Source organism: Corylus avellana, chromosome 2 (genome assembly GCF_965113065.1).
Source record: "Corylus avellana chromosome 2, dhCorAvel1.hap1.2, whole genome shotgun sequence".
NCBI classification, from domain to species: Eukaryota; Viridiplantae; Streptophyta; class Magnoliopsida; order Fagales; family Betulaceae; genus Corylus; species Corylus avellana.
The window spans coordinates 22,051,381-22,074,339 of record NC_142491.1 but is presented as its reverse complement, the minus strand read 5'-3'; the positions used below and the strand labels follow the sequence as shown (position 1 = coordinate 22,074,339).

Here is a 22,959-nt window from a genome sequence, read left to right as displayed (position 1 = left end):
ACAATACCATATTGATTGATGTTCTAAGCTATTCTCTGTGTCTGCTGGATTGTGGTTACATACTAGATAAATAGATTCTGTTGCAAAGGATCGAGCAGAGCTTGAAGGTTTCATTGACCTTGAGGCCCCTAAAAGATAACAATGCAAATTAAGCATGCTTCCCATGTGTTGTAACTTCTTTTCTCTCCACCTTTTAATGGTCCCTGTAAAAATTCTAGGTGATGCTCTCTCCCCTCACCCCACTGGAGAAAAATCCCCAAAAGAAGGAAGAAAAGGTCATAAAAGAGGAAATGCATATAATGGTAGGGGGAAAATGACAAAAATGATAGGATTTTGCAAGATCCTATTTGCGATTTTCCAAATGTTCAAAGGTATACGAGCACAGGAACAACTTTCTTTTAATTTTCTCTAAATTTAAAGAACAAATTTACTTTTTGCTCCTCTTATACAAATACACTTTACATTAGCTTCCCTTACATTTTCTTATATTATTAAAATATTTTTTTTTTACTAAATACAAGTTCCATATCTACCCCCCATTTTTTATAAAATCTAATACAATCCCCAATGAAAGGTCAGAAGATGAAAGAGAAGAGAGGAAAGAAAAATATTTATATTAAAATAATGTATAGGAAAGCTCTTTTAGTTCCCTACATATTGAGAAGCACCGTAGCATTCCCGATGTGGAAAGGTAATATCAAACTCGGGCTCACATTTTATACATATAAGCAACTTGCTATTCTGTATTGTAGAAATGAGAGGTCAGAGAAGCTTTGAGATAGTGAAGCCAATGAAGGAGTCAACCTCAAAATGTTCTTTTTGCTTTATCCTCACATATATATTCTCCTCTTATTAGATGGATCCTTCAGAAACAAGCAGAAAAAACCATGTGTGAGATTAACAATTCAGGCACCAGAATCTGTTGAGTTTCTAATTCAGTATGACAATATAGAATTTGATCAATTGATAAATGCATCTGTATCAAACGACTTGATGTGCATAAGATATATCCATCCTGTTGAACTGCATCAGATCAATTGATAAATCCATCTGTATCATAAAACTGGCCAGTCAAACAAAGGAAGAGAAAAACATCAAACATGTTTTCCTCGTTGTCAAAAAGTTCTTGCATTTGCTTTCTAGGTTAGCTTGTGGGCTGCACAGTTATTACAAAATAAGTACCTACATAAGATATTTCAACTGTCTCCATATCCTAAGATTTGGAAACTAGAAAAATCTGTCCCTAGACACACCCATGTTTTGAATATCAAGATGGGGGGGGGGGGGGGTATTTCTTATATACATCAATGTAAACTAGTAAACTAGAGTTGTGCCTCTTTGCGCTTGGGGGGGGGGGGGGGGGGGTATTTCTTATATACATCAATGTAAACTAGTAAACTAGAGTTGTGCCTCTTTGCGCTTATTAATGAAATGCATTACTTTAAAAAAAAAAAAAAAAATTATACCAAAGTCAACATATCAAATCCTGCAAAATATAAACAAAACCTCCCTGCTTGCATAACTCAAAAGCAGCAAGCCTTCTATGAACTAGTCATGTATGGATATTATAATATCATTCACATAATAGAAACCACATGATTTTTAACAACCTTGCTTTATAAATCATGTGTATCATTATATATGCTTATTTCTTTCAATCAAGGTACCTAAAGTTAAGAGGTATGTCAAAAATAAATTTGTTGAATTTTAGTTGCAGATTCTTCACAACAACAACCACAAGCAATAAAATTCAAATGAGCATGTGCGCGGCAGAGCCCAATGCTAGCACAAGTTCCAAGCAAGGTGGTAAAGGAACAAGGCTTATTAGAGAAAGATAATTAAGCCAAATATATAGCCTCAATATCTTGTAAATTAAAAAATAATAGCACATTAACACCTCCCTAAAAAAGAAATAAAACCCAAAGAACCACCACCAACACCGTAAAAGAAGCTTGTTTGAAAATTTACCATCTTCCTCATTTAATGGCCATAAATGTTTGGACAAGGCTTTGTTCATTTGAAACATGTTGATAGAATGAACACGAAAAAGGGCCTGCAGTGATTTGTCACATATTATATTTTGCCTACTCTTTGGATCTTGCAAATTCTTCCCCTGAATATAGGCCAAAATTTGTTTGACAACCTGGATCCAAAACAGGAAAGTGAAAAAGAAAAAAGAATGAAATCCTGTGTCAAAAGAAATTCATCTAAAATCAAAAGTAACTTGAAACAAATTGGTGAGGAGTTTTATTGAAAACTTTAAACATACTTCAGGTCTGGCCAAGTTGGGAACTCCAGTGAATGTTTGAAGTTGCAGAGAAAGTCTACATAGTTTATTAAAGCCACATCCCCTTTCCATGAGATTCTTATCCTCCTTAGCAGGCCTACTTAATAAGATCAAACAACTGAGTTTAGAAAATAAAAAACAGCAATGTGTGAAGCAGAGTAAAATAAACCAATGAGTACAGAAGACAGACATTATATGTGCATAAGTTGCTAATATCTCCATCCCCTCATATATATCCAATGACATTGAAGATCTTCAAACAAAAATATGATTACTATTACCCGCATAATTCCATGCAGTAACTTCAAAGAGTATGCATATTAATGATTATCAAAACCTTAAACCCATCAAAATGCATGAAAAATCAACAGCAAATATAAGGACGGAAAAAATTAAGGTAAGAAGAGCCAACTACCCTCTCTTCCTGTTTTTATCTTTCTGCACAAACGGATATGTCAGGTGGGTGAAATAGCAAACCGTGGATTTCTAATGATGAAACAACCACAAAACTTTTTGGAACTCACTAGATGACCTCCTTTCAGAGGAAACTTTGGTCCACCAGCCACCTAAGACGGTATATTACCCAATCTAAGGTAACATAGATTTCATAATTAGGCAGACATCTTTAACAATTTTGGTACGGGTCTAAGATTACAAGCCTTGCAAAATTAAATGTTAAATGATTTATCCATATCATTATCTTCAAAAGATAGCTTTACTCCTTAGATATCCACATCCATAAGTAGAAGTTATCGAAGAACTGAAATTTCCTAAAACAGTTTTCAATGATCTTTGAAGCTTCTTAGTTCTTTCCTCTTATATACTTCATGTGTACTTAGGAGTGCCTTTATGCTTTTAATGATATTTGCCGATTGCTTATAAAAAAAAAATATAAATATATTTTTTGAAGCTTCCATGTTATTCCAACTTTGATATTGGACGAATTTCCAATCATTTTCACTTCCTTAAAACTGCTATTTTATGGTCCTTCAAATCTGCCTCAGTAGCTGTAGCAGAGGGAACACACATTCTACTTTGTCTTAGTATTGTATTTGGACTTTATAATCAATAAATCAATGTAATTATACTAAAAGATGCATTTGCTTTTATACATATAAGTTGAAAGATGCATTTTATTCTTGGACGCAAACTATATAAGCATAAACCTCTAAGTTGCAAATGCATTATATACACCACATATTGAAAACAAAATTGCTATTATTGCGTTCTGAAACATTTCTTTAGCTTATTGTGAATTGGCATATGAATGATTCTTAAACTCTTTTGGTAAATTCTTTAGACACAAGAATATACAATGTGCAGCGAAAGGTGTCCACTAGGAGTCTATTCAACTTCTTTAGTTCTCAACTTAGCATATGAATTGCCACGGTCACGATTGATTAATAATGACATAAAGAATAACTTTCATTCCCACCTCAAGTTTACCACGGAACTGATGATGTTTAATTTTGTGGGCCATCACCATCTATCACATGTGACAGTGCAACCAAAAGAAAGACAGCTCTATCCCCTTCCATGCAATTCAAAATCACTAAGAGTTGTTTAGTTGCAAGAATATGACGGTTCTCCTTGCATCCCAAATACTGGCAGCATACCCACTCTATCAGGTTTACATGGCAACAAGAAGAACAATTTTGAAAAAATATGAACTACAAACTTACTAACAACCACGCATGAATAAAATGAAGTAGCCATATTTACAGCTCAAATGCATGATCCATCTAAAGATAGACACAAAAATTCTCTTAACAAATAATGAAAGTAAAACTCACCCTCTTTTTTTGCTTCCTCTCCACTACTCTCTTCTTTTTCTTCTTCATTCTCTTTTTCCTCTTGTTCCTCTCCAATGCTGACATCTCCTTATACAGAACCGCCACTCTCTTCACCTTTTACCCTTTGCTTCAAATCTTCTGATTGTTGATCAATTTTATCATGTTACTATTTCCCACAAACACTTAGACCTTGCATCCTCAGGATGACGATACTGAAAGGCAAATGAAAACAATCGCTACAAAATACCATTAGAGAGATAAAGGAAAGTTTCAACGAGGAAGACTGTTTGTGGTACTTGAAGTTGAAATTGCAAAAATATACACATCCCAAGGTAATCCAAATACTGAAAAAAAAAAATAAATAAATAAATAACAACAACAACAACAACAAACAAACAAACAAAAAGAGCAGTTCATATGAGTGATATCAGCATTATACCAGACACCAAAAGTCAAAATTACTTGGCCATGTTTAGTAAACAACAAGCCCTTTACAATGCACTGTTCATGATTGGTAAGGAAAAAAATGAGTGTAATAATTAGTATAGAAAAGTGAAAAAGTTGTATTGAAAAGTGGAAAAGTTTTGTTTTATATTGATTTTTTTATTTAAATAGTAGTAAAAAATAAATTATGTGATATAAAAAGTGAGAATGTTTTGATGTTGATTTTTTTGAAAAATGAGATGAATAGTGTGGTGGTGTTTGGTGTTGTTTGCCAAACACCACCTTGGAAGGAAACAACTCTACTAAACACTACTGACATAATATAATCACAAAATTTGATACTTCTTAATCTTTTATTGAGAGGTTTGATTGATTCTTTGGCTTATTTCAAAACAAGCACATACCAGAATCATACTCACAAGCATTTTCTTCTTCTTCTTTTGAATTGAGAAAACAAAAACAATTCGTTAACAAGTTGCATCACAAATGGACTTACTTTTTGATAAGTAAAGATGTATTAATCAAAGCGCAGAAGGGCGCAACCCTAGCACACAGGGAGTATACAAGAGAGCGACTAAGAAGGAGAAAAAGAAGAAGAGAACATAAAAAGGAAGTCAGGGAAGCTGATCACTAAGGGCGCTAGCCAGCCAGCAGTCCAAGTGAAAAGGGTGTACGAGAAAAAGTGTATAAGGTCCTCAATGTTCCTAGACGAATCCTCAATGTTCCTGGACTTACTTTGTTTATAAGTAATACATTTACTAAGATAAAAAGAGAGCACTCAAGTACATGGAGATTGTACAAAATTCTCCCAAAAGTTACAATCGAAAATTCCAAAAGGTCAAGGAAGTCCGAAAAAAAAAAAGAAGCAAGACTACCTAGGGCTGGCATCCAATCACACAATGATCTCAAAACACAGGGTTGTTATGAGTAAGCTCAACACTGTTATAACTGAGGACAAGCTAGAGATGGATAAGAACCAGCAGCAACCTAAAAGATACATGGGATACCCTAAATAGGGAGTAAAAAAAAGAAGATAAGTCATTTTCTTTCTTTTAAAAAAAGGTGTTCCTTTCATCGATGGAAAATAAACCATAACACAAGCACCTGGCAATCCTCCTACAAATCTACATGTCATTACTGAGAATTAAGATATTGTTGATCACTAAATAAATGTAAAGATTTCAGAGTGGTGCTTTTAGAGGGTGAGGGTGAAATAAAGTTCCGCCAAGTTATTTCTTTTACCATTTCAATCAATCTAACATTTCAATCTCTTTGCACGTCTAGAAAATAAACACTCTAAAGTAGTGAGGTTATCAATTGCAATGGCTATGTTTGCCAATGGCCCAAAAAAAGTTTTCATACTATTCATTTCAAATTCAACTCCCAACATTCTTACGTTTTACATCACATCAATAACTTTTTACTGCTATTCAAATAAAAAAATAACTACAAAACAAAGTGGGCATAACCAATGGAAAGGTCTCACCCTGTCCCTGACATTGTTCTCCAATGATGCCCCCTGGATAACCCCTGGGGTATCTTTGGCAGAAAATTAAGTCAAATGATATCACATTATGCAAGTCCCATTGATGAATCTAACGGAAGTGAGATGAAAATGCTGAATTAAAACAATCAGGTAACCTAGGAGATGTCATTAGAAAACTTTTTTTTTAATGGTAAATTACACATGCACCCGGTGGGACTTGAACCCACAACCTGACCCTCCACCTTGCTACAAGGGAGGAAGTAACATTTGAGATAAAGCTCATTGGTATCATTAGAATAACTGAAAAATGAGAGATGTCACAAAAATGACCCAAAAAAAGAAAGAGATATAGGCGCATATATACCCTTTATAATATACAAGAAAATACAACATATATCAAATCCGCATTAAAGTTTATTGCAAACAACCATCACTTCCCATCAGAAGATGCATCCACAACAGCTAATAATTTTGACTAATCAGTAAAACATTCAAGAATGAAAGCACAGAGAATCTTCCGACATTATCCATTCTCACCGAATTACAAGAGATGCCATCAGAGAAACATGATGCATGCCAATTGCAAGAAAATCCCCATCAAATTTCACCAAGCATTACTCGTTTCATATTGAAAACTAGATCATGGACTGCAAAGGGCAATGCAGAAACCTAGAATTGATTCTTCAAACTAAGACACCACCAGGAACAAACAAAATTAGATCTACAAACAAGACTTCACACATATCCACATGAAGCTCAACAAGCAAGGTGCTAAAGTAACATAAACAAGTTATAATCATGAACAAAGACAATCATGCTACATATCTAGTTTCACCACAACAAATATATGAAAAATTAATGTGTTCTCAAAACTAACATATTAATAGAATTAACACTAAGAAAGGCTTACAATGATTCATCGCTTCTTATATTTCGCTTGTTCTTTGGATCCTGCAAATCATTCTCCCATATATAGGCCCAACTCTTCTTCACAACCTAAAGCCAAAATGAAGGAGGAAATTTAGTGTCAATTTACGTCCCAAAAGATCTGTTCTAAATAGCATGAAGAACAGAATGAAAAGCAAGTTTCAGACTATTTAATTTTTATACATGATTTCTAGCCAATTCAGGCACTCCAACAAATTTTTGAAGTTGTGGGGAAAGACTGTAGCTTTGGTTGGCAAAGCATTTTCCTTAGACACTGTAGCGTATATTCATGTAAAAAAAAAAAGTAAGAATGTTTGGTATGGAAAAGTGAAAAAGTTTTGTTTTGTAGTGATTTTTTTATTTGAATAATAATAAAAAGTGAATGATGTGACATAAAAAGTAAAAAAAGTTAAAATGTTTTGATGATTTTTTTGGGAAAATGTGATGAACAGTGACAAAGGAAAAACAAAGGCTTTGCCAAAAAAAGCCTGTGTAATTTGTTGAAGCCACCTCCCCTTTTCTTGACTTCTTTATCCACCTTGTTTGACCTACTACGAAGCATAATAAAATGTGTTTAGGAAAACAAATGAAAGGGACTTGCAGCACAGAATAAAGACATATGTTCTTCATACACTAAGTATGACTTTGCATCTTCAGATCCGATTGACTTAAGGATAACCAATTATGGGAAGAAATCCAAGATAATATTACACTTGAAAACAAAGCTAGAAGTATGATTTCCAAAAGCCTAATCCGTATACACCTAAAAGATATAAGACATCAATTTCAAACTAAAAAATGAAAAGTTTTATGAAAATTATCACCTACTGAATGGATGACTATCTGCTCTTTGTTTTTCTGATAATTGTTACTATCAGCCTGAGATACAAAGCAAGATATCCAAGATTTAATCTTGTAATAGTATACCTGTGGGCTTCAACTCCTTCTACATCCATATCCCGCTTTACATATATGATAATTAACCCAAAAGAGCTGGGATTGCCTTATAAACGGGATTGCTGCTATGAAACTAAAAGCATAAACATCTTGTGTAGGCTATTTTTTGGTTAGGGCTTTCTAAGCAAAGCACTGTTTATCAACACAGTAAGCTTTATACAAACATAAATTTAACAACCACGTAGAATGACTAGAGCCAGTAAAAAGATATGATCATAAAACAATCTGAAAATTGAGGGGCATTTTTTATGATGAGTAGGGTGGGATTTAAAGGGCCACATCTCTGCATACAACATTGTGTGTGTCTATTGTATCGCAGCTAAGTAAGACTATTATGAAACAATGTCACAGGATTTAGATCCGTCAGCAGTGGTATATCATTTCTGATTCATGGTTTACAAATTGATTTCTTTATATATTTCTTCGACATAATTTGACTTTCAGTTCCTCCCTCACTGCTCTACGTATCCCGAGTGCTATAAGGTACATGAGAAATTTTGGAATTTGGAGCTTTCTCAAATTTCACAATGAGACTACTAGAAAGTAAATATTAAAAAGGTTAATATCAACAGCATACTCAGAAACACATTCAGAATTTTTTTTAAATGATGTGGAGTCGAGTCAAATAGAGCCACATACTAAAATTTGGTGGGGCTGGGAAATACTGTGGACCCATTTAAATTTATGAAATTTTCATTATTTCTCATTCACGGTCATTAAAGCCAAAAAAAAAAAGTTTAAGTGCAGCTCAAGAAGCATAATACTAGTCAAAACTTTGTGCAAAATATATTGAACTGGGAAAAAGAAATAACAAAATCCCAGTGAACTAACAAGATAGCAAGATGTGCTCAAGCAGAATGTGTAAAAATTCCAACTCATGGTGGCATTATGATAATCATGCAATCTTTGTATAAAAAACAATAATTTCATGTAAGAGTGTGAAAAAAATTCAAATGAAATAAGCTCTATCAACATGATCCATCTAAAATTAATAGAAGAATTCATATTCTACAACTTAAATACTTGATTATCAAGAATGTTCTCCAAAAATCCAAGACGTCCAATAACATAACAAACTATTCAATTTAATTTTACATGAAACGCAGCAAATTGAACAAAGAAACATAAATCCCAAAAGCAAGAAAAGGTTCTCTTCGTATTCTAAATTCCAAGCGGTAACGATACAATAATGCACAAATCAATAGATGTGGAATGAAAAATATTTTAAAATTCAAATACAATTTACAATAAGGTAGTCAAATGAAATATAAGAAGTACAATGCCATTCACAATTCATCTAAAACTCATTAAGGCTGCGTGCAATTGTCTTGGGAATTTGGAAGGAAGGAACTTGATTCATAGTCTCTCTCATAAAAATTGCTTCCATGAAATATAAACATACATAAATGTTTGAAGTTAAAAGGAAAGAGGGTAATGGATGAAAGAAGAAGAGACTCTTGATCCAACAAATCTTTAGAGAACGAGTTTGAAATACCACCGTCCACGGAATCATATAAAAACATGCATCACTCTTGGCTCATTCAAGCAATTTGATATCTAAAAAGATCTGAAATTTAAATCCCTACCCCCAAATTCTTAGAATCCAAATGCAACCTAAAAAGTATTCAAATTTACTCCTTTAAAATTACTTTCAAACCCCAATTAACTTTTTTTTTTTTTAAAAAAAAGAACCTGAAAGTATTCATGTAAGGATAGAAATGACAAATATTATTTACCTAAACCCTCTCATTGCTCCCAAATTATAAGCTCAAACTGACTTAGTTCAGATTTTTCATACGCCAAAATAAAAACTTCATTCTTTTCTCATAACCCAATTTTCCCGGCAACCGAACTACAAATAGAGAAAACGCCAATATAGAATAATAAAGAGAAAAACTTACCCTTCACTCTCCTCTTCTACGACGTCGTTTCCTCCAGCTCTTGCTTAAAATTCTCGGATTCCACACCAAGCCCTTCTCTTCCTCCTTAATCGGGCTCTGCCGTGAGGGTTTTCATAAAACTCCCGATTTCGTCCCTAACGAACGGTTTCCGAACCGATAAATCGACACCGAATTCTTCCTCAAGCTGCCAGCGATAGGTCACAAGGTCCGTATCCGACACCATTTTTTTTCTGGACTCCGATATTTTACCGATATTTCACAAAGCGACCGAGCAGAGAGAGAGAGGAAAAGTCGTTTTTCGAAAATGGCTTTGCATGCAAGAGACATGAACAACAAAAGTAACGGGCAAAAAAAATTGGGTTAAATTCTACGTGAGTTCGCTTTTTTCTTTTTTTTTCTTCGAATGCGGTTAAAATCCTATCTTAAATGGTACCTCATTTACCCAAAAAGATCACTTAATACTTCTCTTAGCACATATAAATGTCATGTATCTTAAAAATTAAAATAATAATAATAATAATAAGAAATAAACTAAACCTAAAAAAAGAAAATTAAAACTATTTTGGGTAGTCAACCACCCTATGTGAGGGCCTGGATTGGCCACTTGGCCGAACTACCCCCAAAACCTTGGAGCCACTACCAATGGCCGAAAAGGGGGTGGTTGGGGTGGCCACCCCCAAGGCTGGTCTAGAGGTGGCCGGTCACCCTCATTTTAGCCATGAGTCGCCTCCACCCCATGCCGGTCGGAGTGGCCTCAACCACTCCTAGAATGGCCTTGAGCTACTCCCAATGGCCAAAAGGGAGTGGCCGATCACCCCCATTTTAGCCATGGGGTGCCTCCAACTCAAGTCGGCCAAGCCACCCCTAGGCCGGCCTTGTGCTACTCCCAATGGCCAAAATGGGGTGGCCGGCCACCCCCATTGGCCAAAATAAGGTAGTCGGGCCACCCAATATATATATATAGTTTTTAATTAATTTTAATAGTTTTTTAGGATATGTGACATTTCTATGTGATGACACGTGGCATTCTATTAGTTTGGAGTAATGGAGTTACTAAGTTGGTATTTTCCCATAAGTCCGGTACCATTTATAGTAGGATTTGAACCCTAAGTGGAAAAAAATAAAAATGTGCAAACCCAAGTACTAATATTAAAGTATTTAACCCAAAAAAATTTAATAATAACGCTGAAGATTATATTTTTATCTATAATTATATTATAATATTAATTTTATTTAAAAAAATTTAAAAATTAATTAAAACTAGCACACCTAAGATAATTGGAAAATAAAAGTATAGTAATATTTCTGTGATTCAGATACTATATTTTTTATGCTTTGCTGCTTTCCAAGTCCATCCCCTAATTTTTTGAGCTATATAACTTGGATCAATACCAGAAAGATCCATACAATCATCATTCTATATTTTGTACTTTTTACTTGCAAGAAGAACTCTCAATTATTATATCAAAAAAGGGCAAATGAAAAAAAGAATTGGTATATTCATTATTCAACAGGTAGAAATTGTACTTTTTTTTTTTTTTTCTCAACCTTCTCTGTTTCATGCATATGTTCAAATTTAGAATCTATAGTTTCTAACAATCACTGCCAAAAAGCATACACTCCAAGAGGGCTGAAAAAAAAAACATTTACAGATGTAATTTCGAATGAAGATGCAATTTTGTGAAAGGTTTCTTGTACTTTGTTAACTCAGAAAGGGAATATGATGGCAATGGTGATGAATATGAGATGGTCATCTCTTCCAATTCTATGGCACTCTTGAGCAAATATTCCATGAGTTCTAAATCATTCTCGCCATTGGAAAGCTCCATAGTTATCTTTTTCACCTGAGTAAACATGAGGCATTCAGATTCCCAATACCCCATCTTACATGGAAGCTGCTTTGAAGCCATTGAGTTTATCATCTGTCATAAGAAAAAAAGAAAAAGAAAAACCAGAAAACATGATGAAATTGACTCCATAGACAATTACTAATATGCTAAGTAAATACAACATACATTTTTATTTGACATTGTTGAAGTGGCATTCCCAACCGACCACCGTATTAAAAAAAAAAAAAAATGTCCCGTTAGAAGGGAGGAATGAGCGGGATAAATGAAATAATCTGAACAAGCACTCACAGTAATGTGAGAGGCAGAGTTGTGTGGGTTTGGCAAGATGAGATGCGTTGTTGACATGATGAGATGATTGAGCTTGGTGGTTCCAGTGAGAAGGGAGGATAATGCTTGGACCTGGTGTCCAGTTAAACGAGTGGTCCTTTGTATAGTCAAATTCTCTAAATTATCAAGTAAAAAGGGCAAGCAACCATGCTTAAGCAAAATCTGCAAGGTTTATAAGGATAATCTTAGCATAAAAGAATGCAGCTGAAATCTGATACATGCAGTTTAAAGAAAATGAAAGACTACTGTAATATTTAAAGCTTAATTAAAAACTTTATTAATTTTACAGCAAAAATAAAGATTTGAACTTTAGGATTTGTTCATATATATGCATGCACAAATAATAATAATAATTCTCATATATATATATATATATATTAATTGCTACTTTATATACCTCAACAAATTCAATGCGCAGGATTAGATTTGTGGCGGTGTGTATGCTGTGAAGAAGCTTATCGAAGTTGGCCTTGCAAGCATCTTCTTCCCTTCCCCTCGGTTGATCAGCAGGCAGTGAAAGATCAATGGTGGCCTGCCACAGATGCGACGAACTCCTCATACAGAAGTAATCCACAGCAAAACCTTCCCAGAAAAATCTCTGTAGATTGGGAGCAGAGATCTCCAAGGATTTGGTTCCACAGTTGTTGACTCTACAGAATATATAAAGCTCGTTGAGTTTTTCCACCTCCTGAATTTGAATATGGCAGAGATTGTCGTCGCTTGCTATTCTCAGCTTTTCAATGGACGAGCTGGTGATTCTCATGCTCTTCATCCCGCTTACTTTTGAAAGAGACAATGCCTTGAGGAACTTGAAAGACGGAAGCCATTGCTGGAAGATGTCGTCTTCCATTCGAACAGATTCTAGAGTTAGTATTCGAAGCGTAGAAGAAGAAGCATAAGAGAGTGATAATGTGGAGGGGAATTGAAGAACGCCATTGTTGGTGTTGACGACGAGGGAGATGAGGGATCCGCAACCCAGAACGCAAACCGAGAGGGAGAAGGGTTTTCCGGTGAAGTCGAGGTTGAATTCTCCGACCCCGGAGTCTACTGCGTGTTGCAGCCACGACCAGACGAGGTTTTCTTCGTCGGGGAGGCTGTGTTGGAAAGACCAACGGAGGGAAAGGCTCTGCATCTTCACCCTGTGCGAGCAGCGGTCGAGCATGAGGGTGTGGAGAAAGGCGTAGATGCTGAGTCGGCATAATATGTTGTCGGGTTCCAATAAATCTATGTTGCTTAAACTCAGGGTTGGCGTGGAGTTGCAGAGCTCTTGGCATCTTCTTGATGCGAAGCTCAGCCGGGCGAGGTCTTTTAACGTGAGGAACGAAATAATGCAGTGAAAAATGCGGTCTGGAAGGCTGCTGAGTCTATCGCCATCGCCATCCTCATCCTGCACTGGGTCTTGCATGGTGATTTCCATGGGAGAGTAAATTGATACCTTGAAGAAGAAGAAGACGAAGAAGGCAGACTTGAAATTTTGTTCGTCAATCGTGGGTAATAGTAATACTTGTTGTATAGGATCTAGTTCTAATAGAAAGAGGATTTTCAATTAGGGGTGTAAAGGCGGACCATTATCTAACCGACCGCTAACCACTAACCGCTAACGGTTAACCGCATTTTTATATAATATATTTTTATAATTATAATTATAATAATATTTATACCTATAACATAATCAATTGATCATTAAATCATTTGATTATATAATAACAAATTATACATATATAATATGACATAACTTATAAGTCATAAGTATGCAAGTTCATACAAATATAAAAATTAAGTATCTAAAGACTTAGGTCCAATGTATGTTATAAATTATGATTATACATTATACATATATGCAATTAAGTATATTGAATAATATAAACGTATAAATCAATACTTAATCATATGATTCAATGACAATTCAAATACTTATTAAAGTTAATCATGTTATTAATGTACAATGATAATGTGATTCGTATAATATCAAATTAAGTAATTAACGTTGGATTAAACAATGTGTTACTTATATTATAATTGAAGTATTAATGTATTATCATTCTAATTTATATGATTATATAATAATAAATTATACATATATAATATGACATAAGTCATAAGTATACCAATTCATACTAATACAACAATTAAGTACCTAAAGACTTAGTACCAATGCATGTTATAAACTTATAAATCTATATATGTTATAAATTATAATTATACATATATGCATATTGAATAATATAAATGTATAAGATCAATACTTAATCATATGATTTAATGATAATTCAAATACTTTATTCAAGTTAATTATATTATTAATGTACAATGATAATGTGATTTGTATAATATCAATTGCTTAACTATTTTCTATTTTCAATTGTATAATATCAAGTTCTATTCAATTATATTTTCTATTTTCAATTGATTCGTATAATATCAATTGTATAATATCAAGTTAATCATATTATTTTTTAAAAAATATATTTTCTCTTAATTTCTTAGTAATTTTTTAAACCAATTGTTTTATGTTAAACCAAGGGGTATATATTCAGCATTTTCTTGATTTCATCTAACCCTAAGTCCTAACACACTCTCTCTCTCTTGCCTCTCTCTCTCTCTCACTCTCACTCGTCATTGTGTCTCCCTCCCTCACACTCTTGTCATTGTCTCCCTACCTCTCACTTTCGGCATTGTCTCTCCTCGCCAGTGACTGTCGCCGTTCGCTGGTACTATCTCTCTCTCGCAGGTCACTGTCGACGCTCGCCATCTCAGTTTGGTTGTCACCGCTCGCGATCTCCATTCCGTCTCTTTGTCATTGCTCTGTCTCTGTAAGGCTTTTTGTCTCTCTTATACAATATGTAAGGATTTTTATTTTTTGAATTGTTGTTTGGACGTTTGTTTCATGTTTGGATTTTACATGCCATGATAGGATTTTCTTAGTTTAATTATACATATATGCAGGAATTCATGTTTCTTAGTTTAATTTGGGGCAACATGTTTCTTAATGCAAAGTAGAAATTACCTATCTAATAACACTTTTATAATGGAGGACACAAAAAATGAGGGTAAAAAAATGCTACAGTAAAATAAAAATAAAAATAATAAAAATAAAAATAAACCAAAGCTGAAAATTGGTTATATATTTATCTTGAGAAAGAAAAAAAATAAAATAAAAAAGGCACAAAGAAGCCCAAAAAACTCAATTTTGAAAAAGCGGTTATAGCGGGCGGTTACAGTTAGCGGTTTTTGCCAATAACTGTTAACCGTAATCGCCTTTACACCCCTTTTTCCAATGCCGAGAAACGTAGTCCAATCAGAATTTGGAACACATGCTTGATTGGGTAACATATTAATTAGGGGTGTACAAACGGGGCGGTTATAAGTGTCTTGCAACCGCCTACCTTTATATATAATAATGTAAATATAAATTTTATATTAAAAATATAACATTAAAACGATGGTGTTAAATCGGTGTCGATTTAAATGCGAGTTAGGAATAGGATTTCATCATATTCATTGTTTTTAGAAACACTTTGACCCAAAACTATGTAAAATAAGCCCATAAAATAGGCTCAAAAAGCCCAAAATCCCATATATCGATTATAAAATAACAGCTAACCGCCTAAGCGGAGCGGTTGCGGTTAGCGGTTTTAGCTAATAACTGCTAACCGCAACCTCTTGTACACCTCTAACCTATTTAACTCAATTTTTGTCTCTTTTTTTTTGGTTGATTTTTTTTTTCAACTCAACTCATTTTTTCAACCAAACTAAAAGATATTATTAATAAAAAATTTAAAATTTTAAAATATATACATTTAGAGATGGTGGCCAAATCATTTCTAAAAACTGGGGTAGAGCCACCTCATTAGTTTCGGGGATAGCTAATCCATCCGCATACCATTAAGAAAACTTTCCTTTAAAAAGAAATATAGGAATTAAATTTTTCTCTCTCATCTCACTTTTCGAAAGGCAAAAATATAGGCTGTTGTAGATGTGCTATCTTTGAGTATAATGCTTTGTGGAGTTGAGTTTCATAGGGAAGTAAATGCTAGGCCCTTTTCATCATGCATTATGATAGAAGCTCCCAATTCTCTCGCGACTTTTCTTACCCGTGCACATTGCTCTACTTTGCTTGCATTATGTTGGGGCAAGGCTTCAATTACACTGCAAATTTTTAGAAGTTTAGAGAGTTTGATTAATCTTTAGTTTGGAGAGGAAGACATTGCAAAGTGAGTATTAGTGTGTTATTTTAAAGGAGTATGTGTCATTTTCCCTAAATATTTGAATAATAGATTGACAGAAAGATCGAATTTGAAAAACGAGTATAACCTAAGAAGTGAGTTAATTGTTAAAACTAAAAATTTGAGTATTAAATTGAAATTACGAGATGTTTGATTTTTTCCAAAAAAAAAATAATAATAAATAAAAAATCAAAGATTTTAATTTTACAGGGATCAACTAATACCTTGCCGTGCTTTCTATGTGGGCTTTCCAAATGATGACAATGGTTATCTGGTCTCCCCTTTTAGCCTTGTCATAATGCAACAGAGCCACTTTAAAAGAATTAGGATTCTCTCAAGTTCATTTGAACCGAAAAATATTTTTGTCTCCTCAAAAAGTAAAAAGATTAATAACTTTCAAATATAACTAACTGGATACTATCTAGTTCATTTGAAATAAAGATGATCATGTTCCACTTTAAAGATATTAAGATAACCTATGAGTTGCTTTATGCCAAAGACAAAGCAGACAATCAAAATAACCAACAATATATTATATATTTCCTCCAATTGAATATCAGGAAAACCGAGGGAGAGGAGAGGGACTTAGTTGAGATAACTGCCAAAGAACGCTAATGTCTAAGGCAACAGTGCGTTAACAACATGATTAATTTCTATTGACTAGCTTAATTAGATAATAAGTTCACTTGATCTCTATGCATTTGATATATACAACAATGGAAATAGCCCAGGGGCCAGGATCATACCATGAATCGTTTAAGGTAGCCTCCAATTTCATGTAAGAGTAGCTGGCTGGCAGTCAGATTTTGCATCATTAGCAGCCTGAGAACAAAACCAAGTATAAAGGCCCTATGAATCATCATCATCCCTGTGATTAGCCATTTCAACCAGATTCAGACCCACTATCATAATTAATGTCCTGAGCTTCCACTGAACTGTTTTCCAAGGTTGCAACACCTGCTTTTAGAAAATCTTTCATATCATCTAAAACGTAAGGTTCAATCAGTTTCCAGAACCACAAGGAGTTGCTTCCCAGGAAACCTATCCAAAACACACTTCCCTTCCTCTTCATCCTGCAATTTAAGGACTTTGCCTTCAATGCATTGGCAATCTTCTCAACACCCTCATGATTTCCTTTCAGCCTCAACAAAATATCCCCCGAAGAAGTTCTGTAGCCCCCATACATATACCAATAAGCAAGAACACGTGGCGATAGCCACCGATGAATTAGCTTTGGGATCACGGGCCTGCCTTTTGGCCAAAACTGGTCCGCATAAAAACCAAAATAAGAATGTGAGATGGTACAAAATCTGCATGGTATATCATCAGCACCTTCACTTGGCTTACAAGATGGATGTAACCATTCATGGTACTGGTCATATATATGTCTCTTCAAAACAGAATGTACGCAGGAATTCTCCCTGAATTCAAACCGAAGCATATGATTCTTCCTTTCTTCATCTGATTCAATCTGTAAACCGCCTAACAGCAAACCCACCAAAATCTCTCGTTGTTCTTTACTTAGCTTCATGCTTACAGGTTTCTTCACATTTTGCCTACTCAAACTCAGGACATAATCAATCTTTTCCATCAACGGGGAATCAATTTGGTATTTCTTCTGGCACATCAGATCATATATCTTCTCTGCCTTCACATAATCTCCAGAAGACAAGTATCCACGTAAAATGGTGTTGCATGATCTAGAGTTAACACCAATTGCCCCGTTACTCCGCATTTGATTAAAGATCTCCTCAGCTTTGTCAAGATTACCAACTGTCACCAAGGAATCCAGGTATATACTGTACATCGTACAATTGGGTCGGCATTTCTCATGGGACTGGGAGAAGGCTAACTCTAATTTATCATGTAGACTCAAGTTGAAGTACAAGTTCATCATATCAATATAAGATGGTGTAAGGGGCTTCAAATTACTCTTTATGAATTCTATCATAAGGGACTCCGCAAGTTCCACTTCTTGAGCCTTACATAAAACCTGTATGATTTCATGATAGGCCGCAATGCTGGTCGAACTCAATTTTTCCTGCATCTCCCTGAATATCTCCAAAGATTTCATAGGTTCTCCAACCTTTGCATAGACTTCCATTTTATACACAAAAGCTAGATGTGGGATACCACCGTCCAATCGGAGGAGTTTGAGCCAAGTTCGTTCTGCTTCCTCCACATCACTCTCCTTCGAACAAGCTCTCAAGATGGACAAAAGCACCTCTCTGCCCTCCTCAATTCCTGCATCTTCCATTTCCTTTGCTAACGATGCAATCCTTTCCCTATCTATGGTGTCCTGATAGCTATGTAGCCAAATAAGGCCACCATAGATATCCTTATGTATCTCCAGTCCACTAGTAAGCAAATTGTGAAAAATAAACTCAGCTTGTTTAAGATATTGCTTTGAAGAGGTTCCCGGTTTGCTTACAAGTGCTCTGAAGAGGCAATTGTGCAAGCTCAGTTGGGGCTGGTAACCTCCCAACTGAATCATACGATTGTAAATGCTACATGCTTCCTCTAAGCAACCTTGGATCGGTGCACTAAGATAGGCAATAATCAATAAATGGAATGTAGATTCACAAGGCACACGTCCCTGATTGATTATATCATCAAATATCTCCCGACATTTTGAGAACTTACGCTCCTTACCCATGTAATCAGCTAACTTGGTAGCAAGAGCAAAATCGAACTGATACCAATGTTGTTGAATCATCCATTTGTACACCTGGGGTAGAAAAAAGCTTATAAGATGGCTCTAGCAATCGGTGCCAAATCTAGGTAGCATGAATATTAAAACAAGCTTTCTTATTTGGAACTTGAGATATAACAATGGTAGGGGCAAAAAAAGCAAGAAGAAAAAACATAAAATGAAAACCACAAATTTCTGGGACTGATGCAATTTAGATGGTGAACTCATACTTTTTTTTCTTTTTTCCTTAAGATTCAGTTTAACTATATCAGCCAAAGCACTAAGTGGACTGGTTCCCACACCAGCCGCATGCCTTGCCTATCTGAATATTAAATGAGTAGAAACCTCATATGTATAAGAAAACACTTCAATTGTTTCCTTAAATATTAGTTCAGCTACAATGCAACGCAAAAAATGGGTTATCTTCTTTCTCTTTGATCCCGTTCCAATAACTTTGTTGTTTTGGGCATGAAAATCATTTCTATGCAACACATAAAGAGTTGCCTTGAATTGATTGGGGATGTTTGACTGTAAAAAGAATCATACATATCAGCATGCGTCATCCAACAATTATTTTCGACCAAGAAGTGAAACCAAACTTATTTGCTTCTATACTTCCATGAAAATGCATAAACTTGCGCAAATCAAGCAAGTAACATTACTTGAGGGATTCACGGTTCACCTGAATCCAAAACTTTTAGAACAGTATCCAACCAATTTGACCAAACCCAGGAACTCTTACTGAACTGCCAGCCCCACTAGTTCATAAAATTTCACTTTAATCTTTGAGGCTATAATTGTATATAAAGTTACTACTGTACAGTTCAAGATAACAGATCACCAACAAAACAATCCAAAATCCTCAAATTCGTCTCGGTTTTCTCCATCCATCTTATCATAGGACACAATGATTCCAAATAACCCCCAAAAAATCTACATTTTCAAATCTTCGGCAACTAAAGAGAACAACCATAAGCCTAGTGGCACATAAATTCATTAAATTGACAATGACCTACAATCACATCCCTGAACATTTCTTGCAATCTGAATCCAACGATTACTGCAATATAAAGTACTAAAATTCATCAGCAACGAATTCAACCCCAAAATGGGAAACAGCAGGAAGTGAAATTCACCTTAAAGCCAGTCTCATTCTCGCGAATCCGCATACAATGCACGGCGACATAGGTGGCGTCCTGCTGCCTTACCCACTTCCGCTGCGCGTTGAGTACCCGAATGAGCGTCCCACCTTTATGCGACGGCAGCTCCTTACACAGCCACGCCAGCTTCGACCGCCTCCACTGCTCCGGCAAATCTCCCAGCTCCTTCACGTCCAGAGCCGGTACCTCCAAGCGCTTCAAATCCAGAGACCCAACATTCTTATCAAAATCAAAAGCGGCCTCACTGTCACCGTTGTTACTAAAATTCCAAAGCTCCTCTGTTTCGGGCCGTGACACCTCGCACGCCAAGTGTTCGACGGAAGTGCTGCGAGACAAGGCACGGAGAGAAAGGAACTTCCGGGGCTTTAGGGAAGAACAGAAAGCTGGGGCGAAGATAGAGCGAAAGTAGTGGCCGCGGTGGTGGTGGTGGGAGAGGGAGAGAGAGAGGGAGCGGAGAAAGGAGAGGGAGGAGCACATGGGAAGGGAGAGGAATTGGTTAGTGGGGTAAGCGTTTGAGGAGCTGAGGGCAGAGAGCAAGACAGAGGAGGAGGTGAGAGCAAGAGTGGCGGAGGGCGGATAGCTCAAGAGCATTTCTCTGCTCTTTCGTCTGCTTTCAGGTTTGAGGCTTCGAATTCAAAGCATCTCATCGGAGGTTTATCTATTTGTCGACGGTCTCTTTGCTTATCAAACGACGGGAATTGAGTTGTGGGTTTGAGGATTCACGGTTTAGATATGCTTGGGGCCCAAACAACTGAAAAAAGTGGGACACACGGCCCGCCCAATTGGGTAACATTTGGACGTTTTGTAGAGAAAGTGGAGAATGCGAGAGACAATATTAATTCTAGAAGATTCATACGTTTGTATTAAAAATGAGGTGATTTTTAAAATTATTATTTAATTAAAATTTAATAATTATTAATTACAAGTGAAATAATGATTTTCAAAGCCACATCATTTTTAGAGTAATACAAGATGGACTTGTAGGCGGGGTTGACAAAACGGGTTGACGGGTCGACCCGTAATGACCCACCACCCGTTTAAGGTAAATCCAAACACGACCTGTTTAGCTAAATGGGTCACCCCCTAAACCCGGACACGACACGACTATTTCACGGGTTACTTGACATGACCCGCTTAACCCCGTTTAAAATAATGGGTCGTATTGAGTTGACACGACCCAACACAATCTGTTTTACCAGTATAAAGTAATGGGTTGTGTCGGGTTAACACGATCTATTTAACCCAACACAACCCGTTTAGCTTAGAAAGTGATGTGATAATATCATTGGCATTCACAAAACATAATAGTTTAGGTTTAATTGTCGATTCAAATAGCAATTCATCTCTTGAAATTAAACTCGTAACACCAAATCACTTAATAGGCTTAATTGTCTAATCAAATAACAACTCCATCTCTTTGGAATTAAACCCAAAATCACTTATTAAATATGAAGCTAAAAGCCTAAAACCATATTAAGAAAAAGATAGTAAAAAAGGAGCTAGCAAAATCATAGTAAATTTAGTAATAACGAAAATATAAACAAAACTACATTTTCATTACAAATACAAATTGGGTATTCCCATTTTTGCCCTGTGTTTTCCACTCTTGAACGATCCACAAATATGCTCCAGATGAACTTGGAATGTCATAAGAATTGATATATGTTGTCAGAACATACTCTTCTTCGTTATCAAACTTTATTAAAGTTTGTTCTATATCAAAAGATAAGAGGAATTAATGTCATTAAAGTAAAATAAAAAAATACAAGTAAATGAAAAAATTAAATATGCAAATAACTACTATTACCTTGCTCTCCATATAGCGGCGGATCCAAGAATTTATCTTAATAGGGGCAAGAATAAAATAATAAAATATAATGAAGCTGAGGCTTGCGGAAGACGACTCACTGCTCAGACAAAAGAACTTTCATCACAGGCTTCACAGAACAGAATCACAACATAGTAGCAGCCAATAACAATGAACAAGCACAAGCAAAAAAAAAAAAAAAATTGTGGTAGCGTGGTAGGTAAAAAGTAGTGTAAAACATCATCTCCTTCAGTTTACTCTGATTTTTTGGGCTGAAATTTGGGCTGGGTTGAGTTTTATAGGGACTAAAAGTGTCAAAGATATGAAATTTGGGTTTATTTTATAGGAGCTAGTAGAAAATTTGGGCATTAAAATTTTTAATGCCCAAATTTTTAATGCCCATATAAAAATGGGCATTAAAATTTTTAATGCCCATATAATCAATCTTTAGTGCAAACTAATGCCTCAACAATATCAGGTTTGAGTGAACTCCTATACTGATAAATCACACGTCCACCAAAATTAAAAGTGGATTCTGTAGCAACAATAGAAACAGGAACACTTAAAATATCACGAGCCATAGCAGCTATTTCAGGATAACGAAATTCATTTCCTTTTCAAAATGAAAGGATGTCAAATATTGCATTCTTATTCAAATACCACCACACAAAAAACAAGGTTTAGTGACATGGTTATTTGGGGCATTTTTGGCCAAAAAAACATCTTTATTGATTTCGCAATGCTTGATTAGGGGCACTTGGGACACGTCGGTTTTTATGGTGACTAAAATTTTGGTTTGAGACTTTTTTTTACTAAAAAGCGCCTAAAAAATAGGACGTTTAGAACAAAGCGCCCCCATTTAAAAAAGGGAAGCGCCCTCATTCTAAAAAGGGGGCGCTCAGGTGGGCAAGCGCTCCCTTTCATAAAAGGGGTGCTTGCGTGTAAAGCGCTCCTATTTCTATATGGGAGCGCTTCCACTCCGCGAAGCGCCTCCAATAATTAATATATGGAGAAAATGTTTTTCCTATACAATCCATATATATTTTTTATTTTCTCCTAATATACAATACGCAATACAATATTGTATTGCGTATTTTCTCCA

The 22,959-nt window shown here is 35.4% G+C and overlaps 2 protein-coding genes and 1 pseudogene across 3 annotated transcripts; all 3 read right to left on the bottom strand.

The window, feature by feature from the left end:
- Positions 1-583: 583 nt before the first annotated feature.
- On the bottom strand, positions 584-10,126 carry LOC132166028 (uncharacterized; annotated as a pseudogene). The gene is made up of 11 exons (XR_015911317.1): positions 9,896-10,126; positions 7,762-7,816; positions 7,121-7,203; positions 6,921-7,006; positions 4,252-4,316; positions 4,081-4,218; positions 2,790-2,853; positions 2,270-2,405; positions 1,969-2,143; positions 914-1,023; positions 584-863 (listed from the first exon to the last, which is right to left on the bottom strand). The product of XR_015911317.1 is annotated as an uncharacterized LOC132166028 (transcript).
- Positions 10,127-11,441: 1,315 nt separating this feature from the next.
- Positions 11,442-13,389, bottom strand: LOC132168809 (putative F-box/FBD/LRR-repeat protein At4g03220). Its single transcript, XM_059579871.2, has 3 exons — positions 12,370-13,389; positions 11,934-12,134; positions 11,442-11,717 (listed from the first exon to the last, which is right to left on the bottom strand). The coding sequence occupies exons 1-3, from the start codon at positions 13,387-13,389 to the stop codon at positions 11,442-11,444; spliced, it is 1,497 nt and encodes a 498-aa protein (XP_059435854.2).
- Positions 13,390-16,810: 3,421 nt separating this feature from the next.
- On the bottom strand, positions 16,811-20,805 carry OTP51 (endonuclease). The gene is given in 3 exon segments (XM_059574041.2): positions 16,811-17,083; positions 17,085-18,926; positions 20,027-20,805. Coding segments are annotated over 3 exon segments (2,493 nt in total). The 5' UTR covers positions 20,642-20,805; the 3' UTR covers positions 16,811-17,047.
- Positions 20,806-22,959: the final 2,154 nt, after the last annotated feature.